Source organism: Anoplopoma fimbria, chromosome 19 (genome assembly GCF_027596085.1).
Source record: "Anoplopoma fimbria isolate UVic2021 breed Golden Eagle Sablefish chromosome 19, Afim_UVic_2022, whole genome shotgun sequence".
Lineage (NCBI taxonomy): Eukaryota > Metazoa > Chordata > Actinopteri > Perciformes > Anoplopomatidae > Anoplopoma > Anoplopoma fimbria.
This window is the reverse complement of record NC_072467.1, coordinates 4,372,361-4,397,715: the sequence shown is the minus strand read 5'-3', so window position 1 is coordinate 4,397,715 and position 25,355 is coordinate 4,372,361. Positions and strand designations below refer to the sequence as shown.

At 44.0% G+C, this 25,355-nt stretch overlaps 1 protein-coding gene across 1 annotated transcript in view; it reads right to left on the bottom strand.

Annotated features, from left to right (window-relative positions):
• Positions 1–25,355, bottom strand: part of frmd4a (FERM domain containing 4A) — a 58,231-nt gene that overhangs the window by 24,430 nt on the left and 8,446 nt on the right. The window contains 3 exon segments of the mRNA XM_054619774.1: positions 2,451–2,543; positions 4,354–4,448; positions 9,606–9,671. Of these exon segments, the coding sequence (XP_054475749.1) occupies positions 2,451–2,543; positions 4,354–4,448; positions 9,606–9,671 (254 nt within the window).

The following is a 25,355-nucleotide window of genomic DNA, read 5'->3' as shown; positions in this document are numbered from 1 at the left end:
GTCTGCCTCTCTGCATCATCAGCAGTGTGTAGTGATTCCACATGCACATACAGTACTTACACACACATACTGGAGAGAGAAGCACAGTAACCCACTTCTGGCAGAGAGGAGAGGAGGGAGCTAACATAATAATGCCGGCTAAATTTAGCTCATGAATACATGCAGAGCCAGAAGGGAGCTACGGTGGTATGCTAGGAAGCTACTCATTGTTAGCTCTACTCTGGTGGAAACCTGCATCAAAACATCACACATTAAATACGGTCAGTTAATGACTTGATGTATCTCTACAAGTGTGTATAATGTGACCTGAGCACATGTTCCTATGAACACACATGAGCGAATGTGTCGATTTTTGTGCTTATGACTGTATAGGTATTGAGTGAGAGGGATTGTGGGAGGATCGATATTGGAGGGCTTAAATCGCATTACCAATTGAGCTGCAAGAGAGAATGAGAGGAGCCTTGTCAATATTCAGTGTGAACATTTAATTAAAGCCACAGTGTTGATGAGACATACACGCACTGCCAGCACAGCAGCAAGCATGCAAAAAGGCTCCCACTGAATCAGCGGGAGGTGGGCATCAGCCTAGCGTTTATTGGGAACACACGCATCACACAAAAACAACATGCAAATACGTGACGCACATGCAAAGGCAACCTACACACACATTAACACCAAAATAAACTTTTTGCTAAAGAAAACAATATGCTCAAATGGTAATAGATGGTAGACCTGACATTTGGAATGACAGTTGTTCCATTATAGTCCCGAATCTGCACATGTGTGTGTATGGGTGTCGTAGAAATAGGGTTGGATATGTGTGTGTGTGGGTGTGTGTGTGTGTGTGTGTGTGTGTGTGTGTGTGTGTGTGTGTGTGTGTGTGTGTGAGAGGGAGGTGTAGTCAGTGTGACATTTGGAGAGATTGAGGTTAGAGATTAGACTGAACTGAGAGAGAAATGTGGGGGATGAAGCCTGAAAATGGTGTCAAAGTTCACAATGTCAGAGCACGACCACCCCCCCCCATCCTCAAACACCTATTAGTGCATGTTAATACACACACATGGTGACCCCCACCCTGACCATCACGGACAAACGCATACACTGTTGGTTTTAATGGTTCTATACCTGACACAAGATACAGAAGATGCTCACCATGAATATCAATGTAATTAACTAAACTAGCCGGGACGACTAACACGACAGCCAAATTTACTCATCTGCGCATCTTTTGCTTATATCACATTGCACAATAACACCATTGTTCACTAAAGAGGTTGAACAATAAGTCTATGTGCTAAGAATACCATTTGGCTTTACAGTCACCTCATTGTGTCGTGACGAGCCGTGTCGTAAATGTCGCCCTGGAAATGACTACTCAATGACATTGTTTAGCAGCGTTAATGTGCGTCACGTTACTATGTTTGTTGCTAACCAAGGCTCAGTCCCTGGGGTGTATATGACATCATCGAGATATGTTGGGGACAGAGCACACAAGTGGATCCGAAACAAAGCCTTGGCTTTCCCTTACGGGGACTCTAACTGAGAGTGTGTGTGTGTGTGTGTGTGTGTGTGTGTGTGTGTGTGTGTGTGTGAGTGCATTTTTTTAGGAGAGTGGGTCGGAAGGCGCTGAGCATTTTCATTTGAGACTAAGAAAGATCGGAGAATTTCATCTCAGGTCAGGTGCCTTTTTCTTTCTTTTTTCAATAGCCCATTGAAGATACAACAATACTTTGTATTTCTGTCACAAATACACACAGGATCTAGTGTGTGTGTGTGAGTCAGGAGTGTTTCATATATCAGTGGGGCCATTGTATGAGCTGTGCAAGGGGCTGAAAGAGGAGTGTGGGATTGAAGGGTTATTTCATAACCCTGCCATAACAGTTCATAGAAGAAGGTTGGCTTTAACTGAGGAGATGAACAGCAAGAAGAGCACACTGCGAGGGCACCTGCCTCATCATTGGTGTAGTCAAGTACCAGAATATTTTCTACCTCGTTTAGCATTACATTGGCAAGTGAACCTTTTACAAACGAGCAGCCAACAAACCTGAAAATGTGAAAATGTGTTATGCTAACGAGACAGGAGAAATGATACGGCTTCTCTTTGTATGGGATTCAGCCATCTTCGTTGGACTGTGGCACTGCAGAGCTATTTGACAGGATTTGCACGCAGCACAGACTGATGAGGTCTAAGAGACTCGTGATTGGCTGAGGCCCTGTGGTGGGAGTTAAACACCAGGGTCAAAGCAATTTCATAGGGGCCTGTCATAACTAACCTTGTTAATCTGTTCTTATTACCGCATGAAGGCATACGCACACACAAACACATGTACAGATGCACTCTCCCGTCTTTCGTTCTCTCTTCCACACACATTCAATCACTGTCTGCAATCAGAAACCATTGTACGCTTTATGTGTAAGTTAGGTGGTTAATTGAATGAAGAAAAACTCACCTGACACAGAAGTAGAGGACGATGGGACCGGACTTCTTGGGGAACTCGTGTTCTAACACCCTGCGGTCCAACTGAAGCCAACTAAAATGGCCCCTGATGAGACAAAACAACAAAGAAATGCTTTTGGGATGTCTGAATAATCAACTAGAACACACAACAGCTTTCATTTTTATAACATTGAACATTTTTGCATAAGCCTCCCAATTTTTCTTTTCCTGTTACCATGTCTTCCCATCTGCCCCCCTCTCGCCCTTTCTCTCCCCTCTCTCCTCTCTTTTCTCTGTCTCCCTCCAACAGAGAGAAAAACTGCATAGACAGCTTGTCACCCTAGTAACCCGGCATGGTCTCCTGAGCAACCGAGCAACATCTCTCTCAAACTCTCCCTCCTTCTGTCCCTGAATCGCTTGCTCTTTCCCTCCCCAAACTGCCTCTTTGACCACTGAGCGGTCAGAGCTGAGCCGTGTCCCCAGGCACACGCAACAAATCTACACATCATAGAGTCAGCCCTCGGGGACTAAGACTGCAAAGCGGATATTTTGCTTTACTGGACCCGACATGGGCTACTGTATGTGTCACAGCCATGTAAATGCCAGAGAGCAGAGGTCAGACTTGCTTGGCGTCGGTGGGAGCATGAGATAAAACAATGGAGAGAGAAAACAAAGGCCATGGCAATGTTTGCCTGTATGTAAATCATTTGAATCTTTGCATGACTAGTTCTGGACTCTGCTGTGGTGCTTCTGTCTTCATAGGTCACCGGACACGATACAACTAATTTGAATGTCATTTTTGCATTTCAAGCACAGTTGTGGTAGCAATCCCTCTCACATGCATAGACTTGTGATCCTTTGCTAGCCGAGGGCAAGACAACCGTAGCCTCATCATAACATCAAAGCCCTCTATGACTAAAGTTTTGATCATTCAAGTTCATGCTTCACCATGAGATTCATAGCTATCCTTTTCTACTTGTAAGTGAAAGAGGAGACAAAACCATACACTCGATATCTTGGTTGTTTGAGCTAAATGTGAATATTTTAAAATTTAAGAGCCTTTTTTTTATACCTATATAAACCTAAACAAACAAAAGCAAAACACACTTACGTATAAAAAAGCATGCTGGAAATATCATGAAAAAAGGCCAAAACCAACAGCCACATTTTACTGTAAGGTTAGTGAGCCCACATTTAAAATGAAACAGTGTACTGGGAACTGGAGTTTTCAAAGTGGTGATTTGTTAAAGGTGCAGCATCTTGCTAATGTAAACTTTATGTATTTGACATAGTATTTGTCTTGAACTTAAATAATTCTGTCTATGTAACACATCGGTATTGGAAAATAATATTTTAGCTTTGAATGTGGAAACACACTGAAAGCTAAATTATTTTAAATGATTAAACCCAAAGCAGATATCAATTAAACGAGGTTTGGCTTTTTTGACGTAATTGGAAACCCAAATTGCTAAACATTATGCTTAAAACTTGACAGAGAATTCTCAATTTCATTCTTTCTACCTCTGTCATATGTTACTACCACTGTGCTGATCATAGGGCCAATGACATTCGCAGGTTCACAGGTTTTCTAAGACTAAAGAAACATATGAACATGTTCACATATGGCACACTTTACTCTAGGGGGACTTTTGCTGTGGTTACCAGCACAACTGGTTGCACCTGAACTTTGATAATGACTCTGCCTGTTGTTGCTTCTAGTATAATATGTTCCACGTGTTGTTACAGAAACAGAGTGTCAACACAGGAGTGTAACTGCTGATAGTCTGGATGTAGTTACGTTGTTATGGGGAAGCACTGACAAACCCAATCCATCAAACATTATAAGGTGAACAGATAGTCCTGGGCTCCTGACACACCACGTGCAGTAATGGCATTACTGTTTGAATGTGACTTACGTTTCGTCTGTGTATGCAATTCCAAAGTACTCCTTCTCCTTGAGGTTGAAGTGAGAGGCCACGAGGTCCAGCAAGTCCTTGGCCATCAGCTTGGGCTGCGGGGGGGGGAGACAGAAATATTAGTATTGCTCTGCTTATGTTTTCTTGTATCAGTTATAACTTCCCCTGTGTGTGAGTGTAATGGTGCATCACACTGAAGTTTAATTGGAACAAGTACATGTGTGCGCAATTATGTTAATGTGTTCTATCAGCTATTGATCTACTGCAATGACTAAGCATTCTGATAAACGCTGGGGGAAAGAGGAAAAGAGCGAGAGAGGAGGAGATAAATGAGGGAGAGAGAGTGCGAGCAAGATGGATGGAGTGTGAGGATGTTGCTGACAGTGCAGGTATCCTGCCCTTCCCATCCCTCCCTCCCCTCCCTCCCTCCCTCCCTCCTTTCCGCCCGTCTGACCCAAACCTCTACTGCAGAGTCATGGCTCTGGGCTCAACCACTGTATTGTCGGGAGGGGGGCTGCAGCTAGCGTAAGAGCTTTCTTACTAGTTAATACTGTGGAATACTGTCCAAGCTGTATATGATGACAACCTCCATTCATCACTAAGCCCAGAGCATGCAGAGCATCTTAAAGCCAAGCAGAGGCTGGGGACTGCTGCCATATGCTGCTGGTTTGTGACATCCTGAGCACTAGCACGCCCCACCCTGAGGTTAACCATGGGTGTGCCTGGCTGCCTACATTTTCATTACACAGACACACACAAACACACAAATCTGCATGCACATATGCACTTAGGAGCCCCATACAGTACACAACATCCAAGCAACCCTATCATAACACACAGGAGGTACACATGTGCCGTGTCCACGAGGACAAGAGGAATACAAACTGTGTGCGACCGTATACTGTATGCAAATGCAAACACACACACACACATACACACATACACTACACAGCTACATGTGCCATAGTGTGCACACTCTTAACAATCTACCCCTGAGGTCCTGTACTATCTACTCAGTGCACAACTACAACTTCAGTGACAGAAGCTACTGAGAGCTATTTTTAAGACAAGGAGGTGATGTCATGCACACAGCAGGCATACACAAACACACACACACACATACATGCATGCACAATATCACACACAACTCCAATGACCTAGATCTCATATAAGCACTGTGATCCTGCAGCACAAAAAGGCTCTAGAGAGAGTAGAAGTGATAGAGAGACGCTAGCATACAGGCTGATTCTGCCTCATAGTCCTCTGTGTTTCACATTTCTGTGTCTGATAAAAGTGTTAAATAGAAAACAACATGGCTACTGTGCTAGCTGATTCTGTCTCTTTGATCTTACTTTACAACAAAACCCTACAGCATTGGTAAATTACATAGGAGACTCCCATACTGCTATACTAAGGAATATTTAGGTTTTTTTCATTCAGAGAAACCTTTCAAATGCATATTCAAATTCAGAAAGATAAACTGACCTCAACATGCAAAATCTGTGTTTTTACTATGGTTGTTTGTAGTCTATGTAAATAAAGTTCTGACTTTAACCATGTTTAAGTCCTAACCTGTCTGACTCTACGAAAACTACTCTGGTCGTCCAATCCACAAAATCTAAGATGGGCTCTTGTTTCTCCAAATTGAAGAGCAGCGAATCACAAGAGCAACACAAGATCTCTTTGAAGTCCTCAAAAACGTTTTAGACGTGCACATTTAAGGTCTGGAAGCAGGCTATCTTTATAGTATTAGCAGTAATACATGTTTTGGTTCAGTCTGAGACACGTACAGTCGTGGTCTCTCATTACCCCACAGCAGTCAACTGCCTTGGCAACAATATCAATTAAACAACATCCATGCCACCACAGCATAACAAACAAAGAGCAGGGGACAGGGACACATGGACAAATAGAGTAAACTGTTAGAAAGAGGATATGCAGATGAAATGAGCCCCGGATACACTGTTGAAAACCATAAGTGCACGACTGAAGATGGAAAAAGAACCGGAGGACCCCTCTAAGGTTAAGCCGAGCTTCTTTCCTCACCATTGTTATGAATACCAAGCAGACTGTAAAAATCACACGGGCTCCACTGGACAGTATAATTGAGTTTGGCTCCCACTTCAAGTGACGTGTACCGCTTGTACACGCATACACGCATACACGCATACACGCATCCTGACGCTACAGCTTATCTGTGAGATGGCAGATACCTTTCTCGGATGTGTAATAATGTTGAGGAAGATACCAATAGTGATACAGACAGTGAATGACAGGTAATATAGCAAGACACACAATAACTGACACACACACACACTCCAGACATATACAGGCAATGCAGACATATATAAATACACACATATATATACATACACAAACACACACACACACACACACTACGGAGCCATCCATCAGACAGTAAAGCTCTCTGCTAGCTCAGACAGCATTACTGCTAATAGACATTCAGCCAATGCCTCCTCAGCAGCACAGATAATTAACAGCATGAGAAATACAGGGAGGTGCAGGTGAGGCGGATACATGCTAAAGCCAACTCCTAGACAAGTGACAAACACTCAACAGTAGCTCACTTGCCTTGCTGGCAGCAAGTCACGGCCCAATCTCTGCAAACAGCTAGTCAGGCCCTCAGCGCCTTCAGGATTGCTCAGATTTATGGGACGCTAACTGATTTATCAGTGCCAGTCCTTTAGAGTCCAAGGGTGGGTAAGGAAAAGGTTTTTTAGCCTAACATGTTTTAATATTGTAACAAATACTTTGTTTACAGACTCTAGCATCTCACCATGTTACAGTAAAACCCTGAAGTGACTCTTTATTAATGAACAGTTCCTCACATGAACATTGGAATGGAAGGGCAAAACTCTAGTACAGCTGACTGTAATACCCACATTCATTCTTCAAGCTACCCCACTCCAGCCTTAGGGAGTGATAGCCATATGACTGACATATATTTTCACTCAGTGGTGTATTGGGTGGTTGGCTTCAATCTTTACGGCCTGGTCAATAGGTGTGCTGGCCTTCTGGCACATATTTCCCTGCCAATGAGGTGTTGCTCCATAAACAAACCTCAGAGGACACACAATCAAAGGTAGGAGGAAGGGGATGAGGAAGAGGAAAAAAGGCCAACGACACCAGTGGGATTAAACAGCTGGCCAATGTTACGAGTCAGTGAGCGAACTGAGATCCAGCCCCTTTCAGAGGCTGACTGGATGGCGTGCTTGGCGTGCTGCAGGAACTGAAAACCGCGAGAGGGCTGACTTGACCACACTGCTGTTTAATGATCAGTGAAGACAAGAAATATCCCAATATGTACGCTGCTTATGAATTATGATCATCCTTTCAAGAAATCCTTTTTGTCCTGACTGATTGTGTTTTAGTTCACCGGAAAACTAAGAATGACATTCTAATTCTCTGTGGTCCTACAAACAAAATACTGGCCCCTTGTACATCTGCCTGAGGTGGAGAAGTGGGGACAGAGAGTGAGAGAGACAGAGAAAGGACAGCAGTTTCCTGATTTATAGGACAACGGTTTGTTAATAACATCCCCTCTGCCGGATTTCTCTCTTGCTAATACCATTGCCTGCCAAACTGTTAAAATACCATTTGTTACATTGTGTATATTATGTGGTAAACAGAGCAGAGTTTCTCCCTCACAAAGTCTTCAAAGTATCTGTAAAATTCCATACAACAAAGATTACTGTAATTTACAAGTCTCTTTTTGTTCATTTCCTTATTGTTTCCTTTCTCGATAGCCAAGAGGATGAAGAATGAGCTGAAGAGAGGATGGATGGATGAGATACAGAGCTGCTGCAGCTGTATTCGGAGATTTGGAAGGAGACAGAGCCGAGGCACGAGAAGGCAAGCAAGGAGCTGAGAAAAAGAAGATATGGAGAGCGAAGAGTGGAAAGTCAAGAGCGATGGAGAGAAAGAGGGGAAGAGGGGCAGAGAGAAGTACCAATTTGAAAGAGAGGATCAGTTCTGGCAGAGTAATCAAATCAGAAAGTCAGCAGACCTATCCTCAGCTCTCCCCTCCATTTTCTTCCCTCTATCCTCATCCCTTTGGTGTCATCTCCCGTCTCTCCATTCCTGAGCTCCCGTCTCACTTTTCTCTCTCCCTCTAAACCTCCCTCGTCAATCTTTCTATTCTCTACTTGCTCTTCTTCTCTTGTATCAGGGCAGTTACCTTCTTTTGTCTTTCTCTCTTTTTTCCCCAGTGGAATCGGTTAATGATCAGACCCAAACGGGGACTAAGGGAGGTTATGAAGAGTGGAAGGAGCCTCTGAGGAAAATGCTTTAGACTTTGAAGCCACGCCATGAGAGATGTCTTATGGATGACGAAATTGAATGTCATCAACAATCAATGAAGAAAAAGAGGAAGTGAAGGGAGGGCCACATCATTTATGAACACTTTAAAATCCCAAACTAATGAAATGTGTGTTAATGCGTGATATTAAAAAGCCTCCAAAGTAGGGTTTAACCCTGGGTATAGGACAGAAAGCAGACCAGAGCAGATCCACAGTAGTAAATAGCTATGTGAAAATGGTAGGGGCTTTGGATGGCTAACAAGGGAGTGACGGGTGTGCTGGGGGTGCTGCTGCTTTTGGACATTACTGCAGAAAGGCCTGCTGGGAGGATTGAAGGCTGAAAGTAGGGGGGGGAGGGGGCAGCATGCTGCTTTGTTTTTCCTGGACGTTTGGAGGATAGGATGAAGCATTGTCGATTACACAGAGACATTTGGATGATAAGAGGGAACATTGCCAATTACACAAACAGTTGATGTTTTTTGTCAGATGATTTGGGGCATTTCTGAGGCATTCTGGGAAGACAGTAGGGATGGGTGATGAAGAATGAGCGGTGAAGCATGAGTTTTGAGGAAGTAAGAGTTTCTGTTTAGGACATTATTAGGACTGAACTCTGCATTGGGATGCATAGCTTCTTCAGGGAGAGTAAGTCAGGGTGGGGTCTGCATGCACGTTTGTGTGTTTTGTGTGTGTGTGTGTGTGTGTGTGTGTGTGTGTGTGTGTGTGTGTGTGTGTGTGTGTGTGAAGAGATCAGGTGAGCTTTCAAGAAAGAGCAAAGTCACCTACTGCTGACCCAATTTCCCTTGGTCAGCAGTAATTGATTCACTGGGGACACCAGACACCACTTCTCCCCCGCTCTGAGGAAATGAGAGTCCGCAAAGAGAGAAGGAAGGAAGAGAAGGAAGAGCAAGAAGGAAAGGGGGAAGAGAGACTCACCTGTACAAGGAGCTCCAGCTTCCTGTCGTCCAGGAGATGGACCTGACATCGCCTCCCCTCTGTCATCTGAGAAAAACAGACAAAGGGATGCTTGTTTATAGATGTATTATGAATTACATGTTATACCGATACCGATCAAAAGCAGGGTTTCAAATAGGTCTCCACTGATGCAGATAATACAAAGAAATGTACTTTAATTTCCATTTAACATCACATGTGCTTTATGGCAAGCTAGGAGCGCATACATACGAGTGTGTGTGTTCTCTCAGTGAAGTCCTAACAAGGTTAGCTGACCCAACTACACAATGGGCCAATAGAGACACCGTCTCTTCCTCACTGACATTTCTAGCATTCCTCCTTGACCGGAAATCCAGCAGGAAATCCATTATGGACTAAAGGGCCACAAAGAGTGAAGCTGCCTGCTGACAGTGTTCATTCCAGTGTTTGTCTGCGTTGTTGATACAAGGTTTCATGAATAGAGCTGGGGGAAAAAAGACAACATCCGTCTGCCAAGTTCAGGCGTAAACACTAAGCAGGTGCAACGATGAAACAGTCAACTGTGGGAAATATGCAGCACATCTCACACGAGCTACGAAGCCAAGCCAATTCTCTAACCTGTCTGAAGGTTTGATACTGCCTGATCACATTTTAATGTGTACAGGACTAAGCTTTAAAACATTCACGGAAGAAATATAAATAAGTCAAACATTTCCAGGGAAGATGAACAAACTATGCCAGAGTATTCAGCCCGTTAGTGTGTGTTTGTGTGCGTAATTGTGTTTTCAGCACATGTGGAGTTTCTCTACAACTTCGCAGGAAGCGGGGACCCTGAGGAACACAAACACTCCCTGGCTCCTCCCACACTTCCCTCACATCTGGGGGACGCCAGAGGGGAGGTGTGTGTGTGTGTGTGTGTGTGTGTGTGTGTGTGTGTGTGTGTGTGTGAGGGGTAAGAAATTTTGGAGATGAAAAAAATAAAAAAAAATAAAAGGGGGAGAGACATCCTCATTGTTAAACATTTGATGAGAACTCTCTCCAAAACACTAGATGCCATAAACACGAGCACAAGCGTAACCGGTTTGTAACTCTTCACCGTGAGGATCATATTGGCCACCTGAGGCTCTTGCAATTTTAGTAAGGGTGTGTCCACAACAGACTCCTACTTTCTCACCGCACATGCCAGCTTGCATCCAGGTGGCATGTTGGAGGTGAGAGTTTAGCAGAGAGCTGAGGATACCAGAGAAAAAGAGGCAGAGACAGAGCACTCATCCCTGTGTGAACTCTGCTGGATGATCACTGGTGTGTTCGTGTGTATGTGTGGCTTCTAGCTACTTTGAAAGGTTTGGTTTACCCTCCCTCCCACCATTGATCTCTTGTGGTTTGAGGGTTTAGATTGGGTGCACCTGTGCACACAGTGACACACACACACACACTATATTGGCTTTGTTTTCATCTCCCACCCTCCTGTCATGGAGTTACATTACCTTTCCAAAACGTTCCATGTTTATACTGTATACAGTGATTTTAATTACTGCCATGACAACTGAGTAGACGGCCACTGGTGTAAACATGATTCATTCTATCCAAATATAGGTAAAATAACAACCCAGTCATGTCCAAGTGTATCAAATGTTGGTGCAAAGTTATTAAGACTGTGTGCATATATATATATCAAATTTCTGAAAACATTTTGCTGGCTCGACGAATCTTCGTTATGTATTTATTTATCATTATGAAGCCTGGACATGTGGTAGCAGAGAGGGCGAGACTACAGCACACTGTCCAAACATCTTACTTTAGTCTACATAATACTTTAAACTGCAATGCAGATAGTGTACACACACACACACACACACATAAGTACACACGCACTCACTTGCACTCTGCTTGGGACACCAGGGAATAGTACAAACCCTAACGTCAAGGTAACAAATCACTGCCTTGAGGCTAAAATTAGGCAGCCCAATCTGGCAGAGACAGACGCTTATTGGTTTTAGTCGTAAAATTCACTTTGTGGTATTGGACACATGCTACTGAGTTTCTATCCAGCATGAAGCCAAATGTAATAAAGTTTCTATGAATAGCATTACAATGTGTTGGAAAAAAAGAGGAAATGTGGAGTATTTCTGCACCATGAGACATATAGTTCACACAATCACTGAATATAGTAACAACATCTTGACACACTAAACATTACATTAAAATGTAGCTGCAATGAGAGAAACATGGGCTACAAACACATGGTCCTGGTGTGTGTGTGTGTGTGTGTGTGTGTGTGTGTGTGTGTGTGTGTGTAACCCACCAACATTTCTGACCCATTACTGGTCACTTTGAGTTGGCTAACTTGCCTCCCCAAGCCTGACTCACTGGCAAGACACGGTGAAATTAAAAGACCATGCATGAAAAATGAACAATGTATATAAAGCAGCCATTTTAAAAAAAAAACAACGTTTCATTATTTCTCTGGAGCTGACAGTGACGTCACAGACCGTTCGTCAGTGATGCTCTGGTCAGTCACGTTCTCATTAGTTTTAGTTACCTTGCAAAACAAGCGCTCCCTGCGAGGCTCCCCCACACACACACACACACACACACACACACACACAAAAACGGCTCCGAGAGAGAGACACCAAAAAAAAAAAAAAAAAAAAAAAAAAAAAAAAAAAAATACAATTTATTAATCCCAGAAAGAAACCAGTCTTGTTACTGCCAGAAAATCGTGAAAAAACCCGCTTCTTCCCGGCCGGCCTAGGGGAGGAGGCACATCAGCATCCATGTTAGTGACCGTTAGTGGACGTTAGTTACAACCGCCGCAGCTCTCTCTCTCTCTCTCTCTCTCTCTCTCTCCTCGTCAACGGCACAGAGACGTTACACCTCACGTCATCCAGGAGAGAGAGATAACTCCGCGCTAATTAACGGCCACCGCGGAGCGTTTTCCAAAAAAAAAAAAAAAAAAAAAGAGCAGGCAGCTTCTCACGGGGGCTGGCTTCTCTCTCCCTCCTTCCGAGAGCAGGCAGCTTCTCACGGGGCTAGACCCGGTCGATCAAACCCCCCTCCTCCTCCTCCTCCTCCTCCTCCTCCCTGCTCCTTCCTTTCGCTACCGGCACCGTGCACATAAGCAGGAGACCGTACCAACGGTCAGCAACCGGCGGGGTGGGGGGGGGGGGGGATGGCTAACGGTCGAAGGTATTCCAGTCTGCCGCCACTTGCCAGCTATGTTTCTCGCTGTCATCGGAGTTGCTTCGAAAACACGGGAATAATGGAGGCAAGATGTGGGGGCGGGGAGAGGAGGAGATGAGGGGGAATTTTCTGCAGCAGCTCACAGCCATGAGAAACTGCAGACCTCTCTCTCTCTCTCTCTCTCTCTCTCTCTCCGTGTGTGTGTGTGTGTGTGCTGACGAACCCAAACACACATCTGTCTGCAGAGCACGCCAATAGTCTGCCTTTAAAACAAGCGATGCACTGCTGATACATAACAATGAGCAGTGATCACACAGCCTGCCTGCTCTATGAAACCAGATGTACTTTAAGAAATGCAGGCGTAGTTAATGGAGACAGAGTTCCCCTTTAAAGGCCCTTTCCCTCATATGTCTTGTCACTTTGGCAATACAGTCATATGCCAATAAGCCGTGTGTATTTGTGATAGATTGCCATACGCCTGACACGGTTACATTGTTCTGCTTACATCCCTGGTCCGGTCTCTCTTTCTCTCTCTAGCTCGTCACTTCCTGTCTGCACTTTTAAAACACAGATCTTCTGGCTCTCAGGGTTAGATTGCTTGAATGATTTGTGGAATTCAGTCCACTGCAGCCGTTGGACTGACTTGTTTTTTTTGTGTGACCTAAATTGGGCACCTGTGTTCACCTTACATAGCTGGATCAGAATCCGTTAAAACCACTAAGTTGTTAACATCAGTCCAGTTCTGGGTTCCATAAATAGATACTAATGTGTGCTGCCAATGAAGTATTTTAATAACTCTGCAAGCTTAGGCTAGAATGTTTTCTATTATCGTGTTACACAACATACAACAGTAATCCGCACAATATGAAAACAGTCTGAGGCCAGATGTTGAAGATGTACAGCATGCACACATCTTCCTCTTAGCTGTCAGCATCAGGGGATACTTTACCATTTGTTTTTCAAAGACAACTTAACTTCACTTTTCAGATCTGGGTCATAAATACAAGTCCGTCTGAGCCGAATGTAGTTGCACCATAATTGAAATACGACAAGCGGTTCATAATGTTAAATTTGCAGGATTCATCAGAAATCTCTTCACAGACATTAAGCTATAGAATTTAATTACAATTTAATGTGCTTGGCTTGAACAGTTTTGTTGCTACCGTAGTTTATGCCGCAGGCCCAAAATTCTGCTTAGTGTGCCGAATGTGGAAGGTCACATGAGAAACAAGTAGGTGTATCCTTTCCCCCCCTCCCTTGTGGATTTTTCTGTTTCTGGATATTTTTGGCCTGTTCCAGACACCGGAAACTGGCCTGTCCAACTTAAACATCTCCAGATGACTCTTTTCTTGGCTTTAATACAAGCAGCCGTCCCTCTTTTCCCTTTCTCCGGTCAAATACATATCTCCCTTTATTGGTAACTTCCTCAGTTCGCTATCACAAGGGCCCTGTTGTTTGACGCAATGCAAGGGAGGGAGAGAGAAGGGGGACAGGGGGTAAAACTGACAAAGACAGAAGAGATGGATCGGATCGGATTGTAGGAGGATCCTTAACACTTAAACTACACAAGCTTATGAATGTTTGTTCCTGTTTGTAATGGATGTTAGGAGCTCCAGAGAAGCTGAACAAGGAGGGAGACAGAATGACAGAAAAAGCCAGAGAGTGGAGGGAAGGAAGGAAGAAAGGAAACAAGGCAGGAAGGAACAATAACAAACAGCTGCGATTTAGTGAGCCCTCTCTGTCCGATGCTCTCGCCCCTTTTAACTTCCCTATACATGGTCACCCCTCAATGACCCACAGAGGGTGTTTCCGAGAAGCACAAGGTGAGAAACACTTGCAGGTGTGACATATCTGGGCCCTGACAGAGCCTTGTTAAGGAGCCAGTGGGCTTCTATTCTGGGCCGAGGTGTGGTCGTAATGAGGCGCTGATCTGGTGTGTTTCTATGGAGTAGGGCTCCAAAGGGGCAAGATCTGGATGGGTGAGGCGGGTTTAACAGGCGGTGGGTATTAGAGTCAGGTTTTAGGGTCGAGCTGGGGGAACAGGGTTGACGGTCTGAGCTGGAAAAGGTAAACTATATTGGTGGAATGTGATATAAACAGTGCTGAGTGGTTAATTGAAACAAGATGGAGAATCTCTTTAACCCTGACTGTGGGACGCTGCGGTAGGCAGTTAAGAGTGACACACACACACACACACACACACACATACACACATACACACTCCATGCTCTCCCTCTCTGTCTGTCTTTGTCTGCATCTCTCTTATATTTATGCAGACTAAACAAACACACGCTCTTAAAGACGTCACTTTGAGAGTAAGCGTGGTCTGACACATGCAGTCCTACGGTGATTTATGACGCTGAGATCATTGTAGCTGAATGGGCTTTATGACTTGTCGCCAGTTTTAATGTAACAGTATCTGCATGTGGTGCGGATTAGATTACAACACGAGCTTCAGCAAAACACACACTGTATTCTACAGTTTCAGTCGAATGGGTTATTGAAGACCTGATGGAAAAATAATAGCAGAGCCAAATCCATCTTCTCCATCCAGTGCTTGATGGAGCAGAGTGAGACGGAGCAGGGAGTGTCATGGAAAGGCAGCCAGGAATGTCTAGAGGACCGACTGACTGAGAGAGATCTGTTTTGTTTGTACAAGTGTGTATATGTGTGTGTGTGTCTGTGAGCTCCACCCTCCCTGCCCGTGAGTGACTTTGGGACTGAAATGTGGTTCCAGTTAGGGCATTTTTCAAAATCAGAAACACACTGGCACTTCAAACACACTGGAGATATTTCTGTGGCCAACTCTGCTTTGTTCCTGTTTTACTACAAAGCACCATTCCCAGACTTTACCAAAAATCTCTGTCATTTTCTTTCAGGAGATGTTTCCCCACATTTTAACAAAGAATCAAAACTGACAGATAGAGATGCTTGTGAATTTCAAACACCCCATAGGCGCTTTTACTGGGAACAACAAGTGTTTGAGGAGGCACCATAAAAGAAGAAATCATGCTTCATAGTAGTTTCTGTGTGATCCAAAATCCATCTCCGCCAAAGTTCAACGTTGCTGTCTTCTCCATCCAGAGGAATCAGGCAACGTCCCTTGGCTCATGCTGAAAAGTCCCAGACAGACTTCTTACATATGCATTACACATCTATAGTTTGCTACAGATATGAATATAAATGGGTATGTATGCAACAGCAGTAGCAGCAGTCATATATTAACTGGAGGTTCTCAAAATACTATGCAAAATACTATGTAAATTGTGAGCCAATGGTTTGCACTTTGCAACAGGGACAGAAGGGCTCTGTTGTGTGTTAGAGAAAAAAAAAGGGGTGAAGATAACACATGAAGGCTAATATTTGTATTGGTACAGTACATTTGAATATGTCTTGTAGTCATAACACTAAAAACCTGAGCTTGTTCTTGATAAAATTCCCGATGGTCTGAAAAATCACATTGTCTGATCTTAAAACAACTTTTTTTTTTTTTTTTTTGAATAGCCAGCACAACTGTATCATTACCTTAACAGCGAGTAATCTTTGTTTATTATTATTATCTTTGATATTTTTTTTAGCTGCTTATTAGTAACCCATCCATTTAATAGACTGCTATTGGACCCTTCTACTCTGCTCAGCCACTGGTTTAATGTTCACATCCTTCTTCTCTACTCATTTGTTCCCCTTTCCTCCTCTCTCTATCCATAATGCATAGTTTGTTTCTGTTTCACTGATGCCAAAACAAAACTGCCTCAAATAGAAGTACACGTGTGCACACATGCACTCACATATAGCCAGGAGTTATATATAATACAGGAAGCTCTAGAACAGAACCACAGCAAATGTCTCCCTTGATGCCATCCAAGCAAATAGCAGCCTTCTCATGGGCACAGTGTGATGATGCTGCGCCACAGTGTGTCGGTTCGAGAGCAAATCACCACTGGACACGTTCTTGCATGCTACCGACAATTTGAAAGTGTTTGCACTTGATGCTCGCTCATGTCTTCTTTACATGTTTGCTTTTTTTATGGGGACGAGCCCCATTCAAAAAAGTCAAAAGGGATTATTCCACTTTGCCAGTTTTCCAAAGGAAGGACAAGCAGCCTTTCTTCCACGGTCCATGATTCCCTCTCTATCAGTCTCTGCTTTTTTTCTGGTCGGCTTTGTCCTTTACTGACACGGGTTGGACATTCCTTAAATTCCAGTCCAACGGGGGCACTTGGTTGATAAAGCCATTATGAGCTCTAGGGTTGCGTGTGCCTGGGGGTATATCTTTGCCTCTGAAAAAACATGGCCATACATCTACTCTTGGATGTAATGGATATGAGGTGATTCGGTAACTGAAGTAGAGCCTCTGAGGAAGGACAGAGGACAAAGTGTTGAGAGCGAGAGGGGGAGCCAGAGCGCCGAGAGCCGAACAAGGAGAGCAGAGAGGTTCAGGACAAATAGGTACCGGTGACGTCATGTCTTTTATCTCAATGTCTTAGTGATCATGGGGGTTGATCTGCAAGGATGGAGGTTGTCAGTGTGTGTGTGTGTGTGTGTGTGTGTGCATGTGAGCCATTCACAGGGGAAGGATCTTTTACCCGTACACCTCCTCTCTTCATTTATAATTTACGCTGAGAGAAATCACCGTAGACCTGAGTGACCCTGTGTTCACTGATACTCCTGGTGATGCATGCAGAGAGGCAAAGTGACGTAGAACGGGGCATTTGGTTCTGCATAGCTAGTAGTATCCAAGTTTACAGAATGTGTGTGTGTGTGTGTGTGTGTGTGTGTGTGTGTGTGTGTGTGTGTGGATATGTGTTTGTGTGTCTGCTCTCTCTTAGTGCCTGTAAACCAACTGAACCTTGTTGATTGATGAATCTTCATCCTTGACCTCTCTTTATCTCCACACTGCTTCTCCTTTCTCTCTTTCAGTCTCACATTAACAAATAAGCACACACGCGCACACACACAAGCACGGCTTGTGGCCTAAACTCAAGGGCACTGTGTACTGCAGAGCGGTTGAACTCCAGTGGCCTCTATCCCCTGTCCTGTGACTGGATAGAATACCAAACACTCTAATCATTTAGCAGGCTGAATATTAAACAGTCCTATCTGCAAACTCCTATGTGTGTGTGTGTGTGTGTGTGTGTGTGTGTGTGTGTGTGTGTGTGTGTGTGTGTGTGTGTGTGTGCAGTCCTAATGTATTCCGCCATCCTATTAAACATGTACCCTGAGACCAGAACAGCAGGGGAGAGGAGAAAGGGGGGTTTTGGGTTAAACGCGCCCAAATCCTCTCTCTTCTTTGCTAATTTTGCCATTGTGTGTGTGTGTGTGTGTGTGTGTGTGTGTGTGTGTGTGTGTGTGTGTGTGTGTGGTGTGTGTGTGTGTGTGTCCTTCAGGGGCCACAGAGACCCTCCAGGCTAATTACGGAGGCAGCCGCAGAACAACATCATTCAAGGCACCGGCTTTACAGGAGCTTGGTAAGCTTCCATCCACATAATAACTCTTAGGTTTTAAAAGCACTCACTTCTTAAGCTGAGAGGCATGGACACAACCTGCGCTGTCAAGCACACACACACACACACACACACACACACACACACACACACACACACACACACACACACACACACACACACACACACACACACTCGCACAACCATGTTTGACCAGCCTCACTCCCCCGTGCTCTCCAACCTAAGATGCAAACAAAAGTTGTCATGACAACTCTCCGGGAGATCTAGCCGTCTCCACCAAACACACTCTGCCAGAAATGTAGGGCACCAAGAGGAGGAGGCGCTGTAAGACAATGCTCGGAGACTGTAACAGGCAAAGGTATGACCCAGGGGTGCAAACCTGAAGAAAACAGGCATGCAATGAACGTCTGCCTCACAAAGAGATTCAATCCAGCTGACGGCAGTATTGTGGTCCCTGGATGGCAAAGACAAGGGAATCCAAATTATACTCACAATCTTACAAAGGCAGACCCCCTTTACCCTTCACTCCAGCCCCAAAAACCTAAAAAAAAACCCCCCGCCCCGCTACTCCTCAGGTGACGTAAGAGGGTTTATGTGAAAGAACAGGATAGAGACAGGTGTAGAGAAGAGAGCCTCAAACACACACTTTAGCAGTGAAGACAGCGAGACAGCGAGACAAGGGATTCACAGAGGAAGACTCTGAAAAGGGCAAAGCAGACAGGTAGGACAGAAAATGGGAATAAAGTGGAGATGAGGCAGGCAGACAAACAGAGGCAACAAAATAAAGGCAACAGAAGCTATGGAGAGATAAGAGCAGACGGTGTGAACACGCTGCAGCCTCAGACTTCTCTCTTATCTTCCCCCCAGGATAAAGTCTGACGTATTCTACTGACAGATAGAGGAGTGAAAAGGAGCTATGTGTCCCTCCACAGGCTCTGTCCTGCAACCGCTCTGGCCCGCCTCCACTCTGCTCTGCAGTCGGGATTTATCCCTCCATTGCTTTGGCTCAATGTGACTGTGCTCCATTACTACACACTTGATTCCTCTGAGCCAGGGTAATGAAAAATGACCCAGCTCATCTGCAGGGAGAGCCCTTTTGCAAGTGTGTGGTCCGTGTGTGTGTGTGTGTGTGTGTGTGTGTGTGTGTGTGTGTGTGTGTGTGTGTGTGTGTGTGTGTGTGCAATTCCTCTTCTCCAAAGGGAATCCCGTCATTGTAAAGGTATTGAATGTCTTCCATTTGGCCATTTCGCCCAGCGGGAGCCAGAATCTGAAGGTAGAAGGTGGAAAGCTTTTGCTCAAAAAATAAAAACACCTGATCAATCATGAAGCACGGTAACAGATGAGAACTCCTTTTTTAGCTTTAGTAGTCGAATTTGTCGAAAGCTTGTTCGGTGTGTTATGGTCCTTGGAAACCTTTAAATTCACACACACACACACACACACACACACACACACACACACACACACACACACAAATCCATGCAACATGAGAGTTACAGGGCCTATGTGAGCATGCACACAATAGGTGTGTGTCCAATACATGTATGCATTATTAAGCCTACAGGTGTACATACTTGAGAGAGACAGAGTATTAACAGTTCAAAGACATTTGCAATATCAAAGGACGTAAAAAAAACTAGAGACAAAATGGAGTCATCCAACTTTAAATCTTAAAATAATGACTGATATAACGTATTAAACACAGTAAAGTGGCTGACCAGGCCTCCCCAAAGAACCATGGGAAATCTATGACTAAGCTCCACCCCCATAAGAACGCGCATGCATCATATTTTTCACTCTTACTCATCATTAATGTGAATGATGTAAATTGTCCTGTACATACGTGTTTCTGTAGGGAAACATACTGTTGTCAGATTATGATAGCTGAGAAGAGGCTCTTGTCGTCAACTGTGAAGTTGTGATTCAAGGGAATTACATTTCCCGACTCACATCTGAAAGTTAACACACACAAAAAATGTAAACCTCTGTTCGGTAAACATGTGGACACACTGTTAGAGGATATAATATCTATACAAACATGAGGATCTGGGAGTCCCTGAGAGGGATTTCCTCAGATATTCACCAGATTCTCCTAGTAATCCTCCGGGATTACCATTCTATACTCTGGACCTAACCTCTGACCTTAAAACATCATAAGCCCTTATATCCCCATCACTAATGCCACAGTTAAACCTATCACTTCACTCAATACAGGGGGACCACCTCCAAAAACATCGTGTCCGCTCTGGCCACTCAGTTGTGACTCTGGCCGCGACTCAGACACACTTAGAGGATTTAGAGGGATACCAGCCAGATGTCTCAAGTAGGCCGCTCAACCATTACCCAATAAATCACCAGCAAGATATCGCAATCTGTGTGCTTTATCGTGTTGAACATCTGAATAGTCTCCAACATGGCTACTGATATCTTAGAGAGTGTTCATATCTGGCAATCCTTTTAAATGGTATAAAAAACCCTCTGAGTAAGTCTTATATCGTGAATATTTTTGTGATTTCCCTTGAAGCTTTGCTTAATGCCAAAGCAGGAATACCATCCTGATTTTATTCAATTATATGCCTTAAATCAGAGAATCAGAGTCGTCCTGTGGGAAGACTGTGTGGTACGCGTGTGAGCATGAAAGCGCCTGTAATTAATCAAGCGGCTGGTCGTCCTATCAAACGGTTCGCCGTATCCACACATTACCAGAGAAATTAGATTCCAAGCTTGGCTAAGAAGCTTATGGTGCACAGTGACTAAATAACGTGGCACATGAGGGAGGAGGGGTGTCATGCTTTAAATGTTAAACATGTAACACGCCTGCAAATCACCAAGAGACTCGTCAAACACATCTATATCAAACAAAATATGAATGACAGATACAAGTTTTATCATGATTTATGATTTATAAAGTGGTGTTTCCCATGATTGAACTGTAAATGAATCTCTACAGGAACCTTTTTCTTAAATTAAGACATCAACGAGCCTGCCCCCCCCCTTCTTCCTTGTTTCTCTTTCACACACATTTACACTCACACACTGGGTATTTGATAGACCTGGGAATGGAGCAGTGGAAATGTTTTCCAGACCAACTATGCAAATAAGACCTTATCCCCAGGGAGACACTGTAAACGGCTTCAACCACCAACAGAATCTACAGAAGGGTATTTGTGTGTTTGTGAGTGTGCGTCTATGCAGAGATATCAAACACAAACATGCCTCCGACTAGTTGAAAACAAATTAGAAAATTGCACAATTTTTTTTTTTAAATAAACAAAAGCTCTGGAAAAAATTTGAGACAAAGTCCGTTCTGGGCCTCAACCCCCTTCCATCACCAAACGTCTCTCTGTTGTGGGAAAATATTTTCTCACACACAGATCCGGACTTTGGCAATGAGTACAAAGATGGCTGCCAGACAGAAATAGTGATCAAAATTCTTCAGTAGGAAGTCACAAGTTCAACTTAACCTCCATCCAATCATTCCTTGGCTGGAAAACAAACAAAAAAAGAATAAGGCTGGGAATTAGCGAGGACACAGAAATGTCCCATTCTGGATGTTTGCCTGCCTGTAATGATTCAAGTTATTGACATCTGCTTCAGTACAATATGAGAACAAATGGATGATATGTTGGACATGAGAGCAGAGAGACTTAACAACCTGAACACAGTTAAATCACGTCCCGATTCTGGGGAGCTGCTGGCGCTCTTTGTGAACTTCTCTTCCAAGGAAACCAACTGCTTGAAAACACCACGGTTTGACTGAGCGCCCACAGCTTATCAGACCACTAACAAAAGGAGTAACAGAGTAGACACAAATGATCCAGCTCCTAGACAGAGGGGGGGGACGGGACTGTGTATCTTGGTTATTTTAGACCTGTGCTGGTGTGTCTCTGCTTCGTATCATAATGGACTGGGAATCGTCAGTGGGAAATGAATACGATCAGTGACAGAGCTATTCTCACAGGAAACAGGACCAGATGAGCTCAGTGGGAGTAAACTGGCCTGGGTTTCATTCCTAAATATGATGCAGTAGAGAGCCTACCAGCTAACGAGCAGTGATGACTAATGAATATGTATGACAGATGTGACATAATCCAAGATTTTAAATATGTATAAAACTTTTCAGTGAAATTGCGTTGCTAGGAAACAGCTTGGATCTAAGTTTATTTGACACCGAGGAGAACCAGCTTCCTGCCAGCTACTGGTATTAGCAAGCACGATAACAGGAAATAAACTTGGTCTGACTAGGAAGCAAGGATGTCGAACATACTCAGGATGAGTTTCGCTTACCAGCATGTCACTTCACATTCTGAGGGACAAAATGATGGCTTGTAGCAAAGTCGTGTGAGTTGCAGGACTGTGATGATTACAGGTAAACAAGGAATTCTTGCAACTCAGGGGAAGTCCAACCACCTGTGTTTACTACAGTCCTTATTCCTGCTTCTTCCCAATGCAGGATATCCTGCCTTTGGGACGAGGTCAGGTGATAAGAGGGGGGGGGGGCTGGCAGGAAAAAATTAAGAGATGAGAAAAGATTAAATCAATGAGACTGGAAAGCAACTTAAGAAATGACACAATGCTACAATTACCCAGAGACACTGTCTAACACATCACAGCAGAACACTGCCCTCACACGCCTGACACTACTCACCCTATTTAAAGGGTCATACCACCAGAGGGAAATGTGTGACTGGAGGCTGTTGAGTCAATATTACTCAGTCTGTTGTATGAAAGTGTGAACACGCCGCTGCGTTCTCTCACGAGAGAAACAAGTGTCTGTGTGAGCAAACAACACATCAGAAACGTTGCAGTCTGCTGGTTACTGTAACGCCACAGCTCAATCACACAGTCCGCTGCTCCATGCAACATGCAGAGCGCAAAATGATCACCTCGACGTGTGTGTCGAACACCAGAGCGCAGCTAAATATCGGGGCTGGTGTCCTGATTGAGTATGTATGACTGCTGGGGATGGATGACTTCTCCGGTAAGAGTTGAGTAGAGAGAGTTAAATAAGAAATGTAGAAGTAATTTAAGTAGAAACAAAGCAAAAATAATGTCAGAGAGGTAAGGAGATAAGGAATCAGGAATAGAGAACTGGAGTGGACATGTATTTTCATTTCAGGATTGAGAGAAGAAGGTGGAAAATGTGCAAATGAGAACAGGTTGATAATAAAATTAAAAAAAAACACGTGTAAAAGTGTGTGCATGTAGGAAGGTATATGTATTGGTATGCTGTGCGTGTATGTAAGTGTATGCAGGTGGCTAAGTATATGTAGATGTATATATATATGTCTATATCTATGTATATGAGCATGTATGCATGAATGGGTAGATGTATATATGTTTAAATAGGGACAGCTACTATCTATACTATTAATACTATGTCAGGGACTGTTCTGTTTTGTTAAAAAATAAATAGAAAAATAAATAGAAAAAAAAGACACTGTTAAGTCCTCTCTCTGTCTCCCTCCTTTGTATGTCTTCCAGGCTGGGTTTCTCATTAGCAACATAAAGGAAGCCGGGCAGAGAGGTGGTGCAGTGAGACAGGGATATCCCCATCCTGCAGCCTGACACACTGACCCCTCCTTCCCTGCTTTTGCAACTCCCTCCACTATTAACAGCTCCACCTTGGAGCGTACCACTTCATCAGGCAAGAGGAAAATATTGTTTGTAACTAATTAAAGCACTCTTCCAGAGGATGATAGCGAAACTGTTAAAACACCTTTGTTTGAAATGTGTTTTAGTGTGGCCTCTTTCAGACATGTGTGCGTCTCCTAAACCAGGAGGGGGTGTTAAGGATGGGTTTGTCTTCAGGAGGTCTGCTATTTCAGTTTCCTCTGATTGTGTTGCCCTCCCTCAGGATGCTTAAACTTGGGAGCTACATAAAAACACATCTGAAGACAAAAGTTAGAATAACAATCCAGTTTATTCCCCTCTTGAGAATAAAGGAATCAGAGCAAAATGACAGGAAAAGACACATGATGTGTGTGTGTGTTAATGTATTTAAGTTTCTCCACTGATTCTATAGGATTAACTTGTGCTATGCAGTACAGTGTATGCTTTTTGCAACTAGCAAGAGGCCCGATGAGTCTCTCTCTGTGAGCCTGTTGGGTTTGTCCTGGTACTGCCAGCTGCATACAGGGCAGGTGAGGCGCCTGGGGAATACTAATAGCTCCATGAAAGGCCTGAGTACCAATTCAGACATGGTGAAGAGAATACTGATCGACCGTTTTGCTGAATCACATCCAGACAAACTCAAGGCCCCAAAAGACACAGTTGATTTTGATGAATTCATTCTCCTATGAACCTGTTCTTCTGACGCACACAGACACATTAAATGCATCACCAGAGTTAGATTACACGTTTAAGGCGATGGAGGCATGGTGATGGACCAGACATCCTATAAAACAGTGTCTGTGGGTGTTTGGTGTGCAAGCATCCCTCTTTCACATATCCATAGAAACACTGAGCAGCTTTGCAGCTTAGTTACCGGCTCCTTTATAGTGACCCTAGCAACACAACTTCCTGTTAAAGTTCTGCATCCTGAGAACAAACATTTCAAAAGAACGGTCTACACAAGGACAACAACTTGGCAGGACAACTCTCCACATGCACCTGTGTTATAAAACTATGTCAGCACATGTGTGTCCCATTTCACTGGCATGAACACTGCCATTACATCTAACCCGGTTCTGTCCTCCAAGCTTAATGAAACAAATCAGTCATGTTTAACCCTGTCTCTGGCCTCGGACTGAATGCCTGAAGGACATTCCTGGCCTACAGTACATCATCGGTTAACGCCATGCCTCTCTCCTTTGGTCTCAAGCCTTGACACAAGTGTGAAATCTTTCATTAATAACTGTTTCGTATACTGAATATCTCCACTGTTGGTAAATTAGATGTGCAATCCATTTCCAATGCAAGAATGCCTGTTTAAATGCAATGCACGTGCATATCTAGTTTATGTTTTCTTTTTTTTTGTGGGTGTATGTGAGGAGCAGCCTACCTGGTAGAGTGGCCTTGAAACACACCTGTGTGTGTGTAACAGATGCATGGGGGCAGGAAGGTTCCTGGCATGCACACAAAGGCGTCGGAGGGCCGTTGAGGT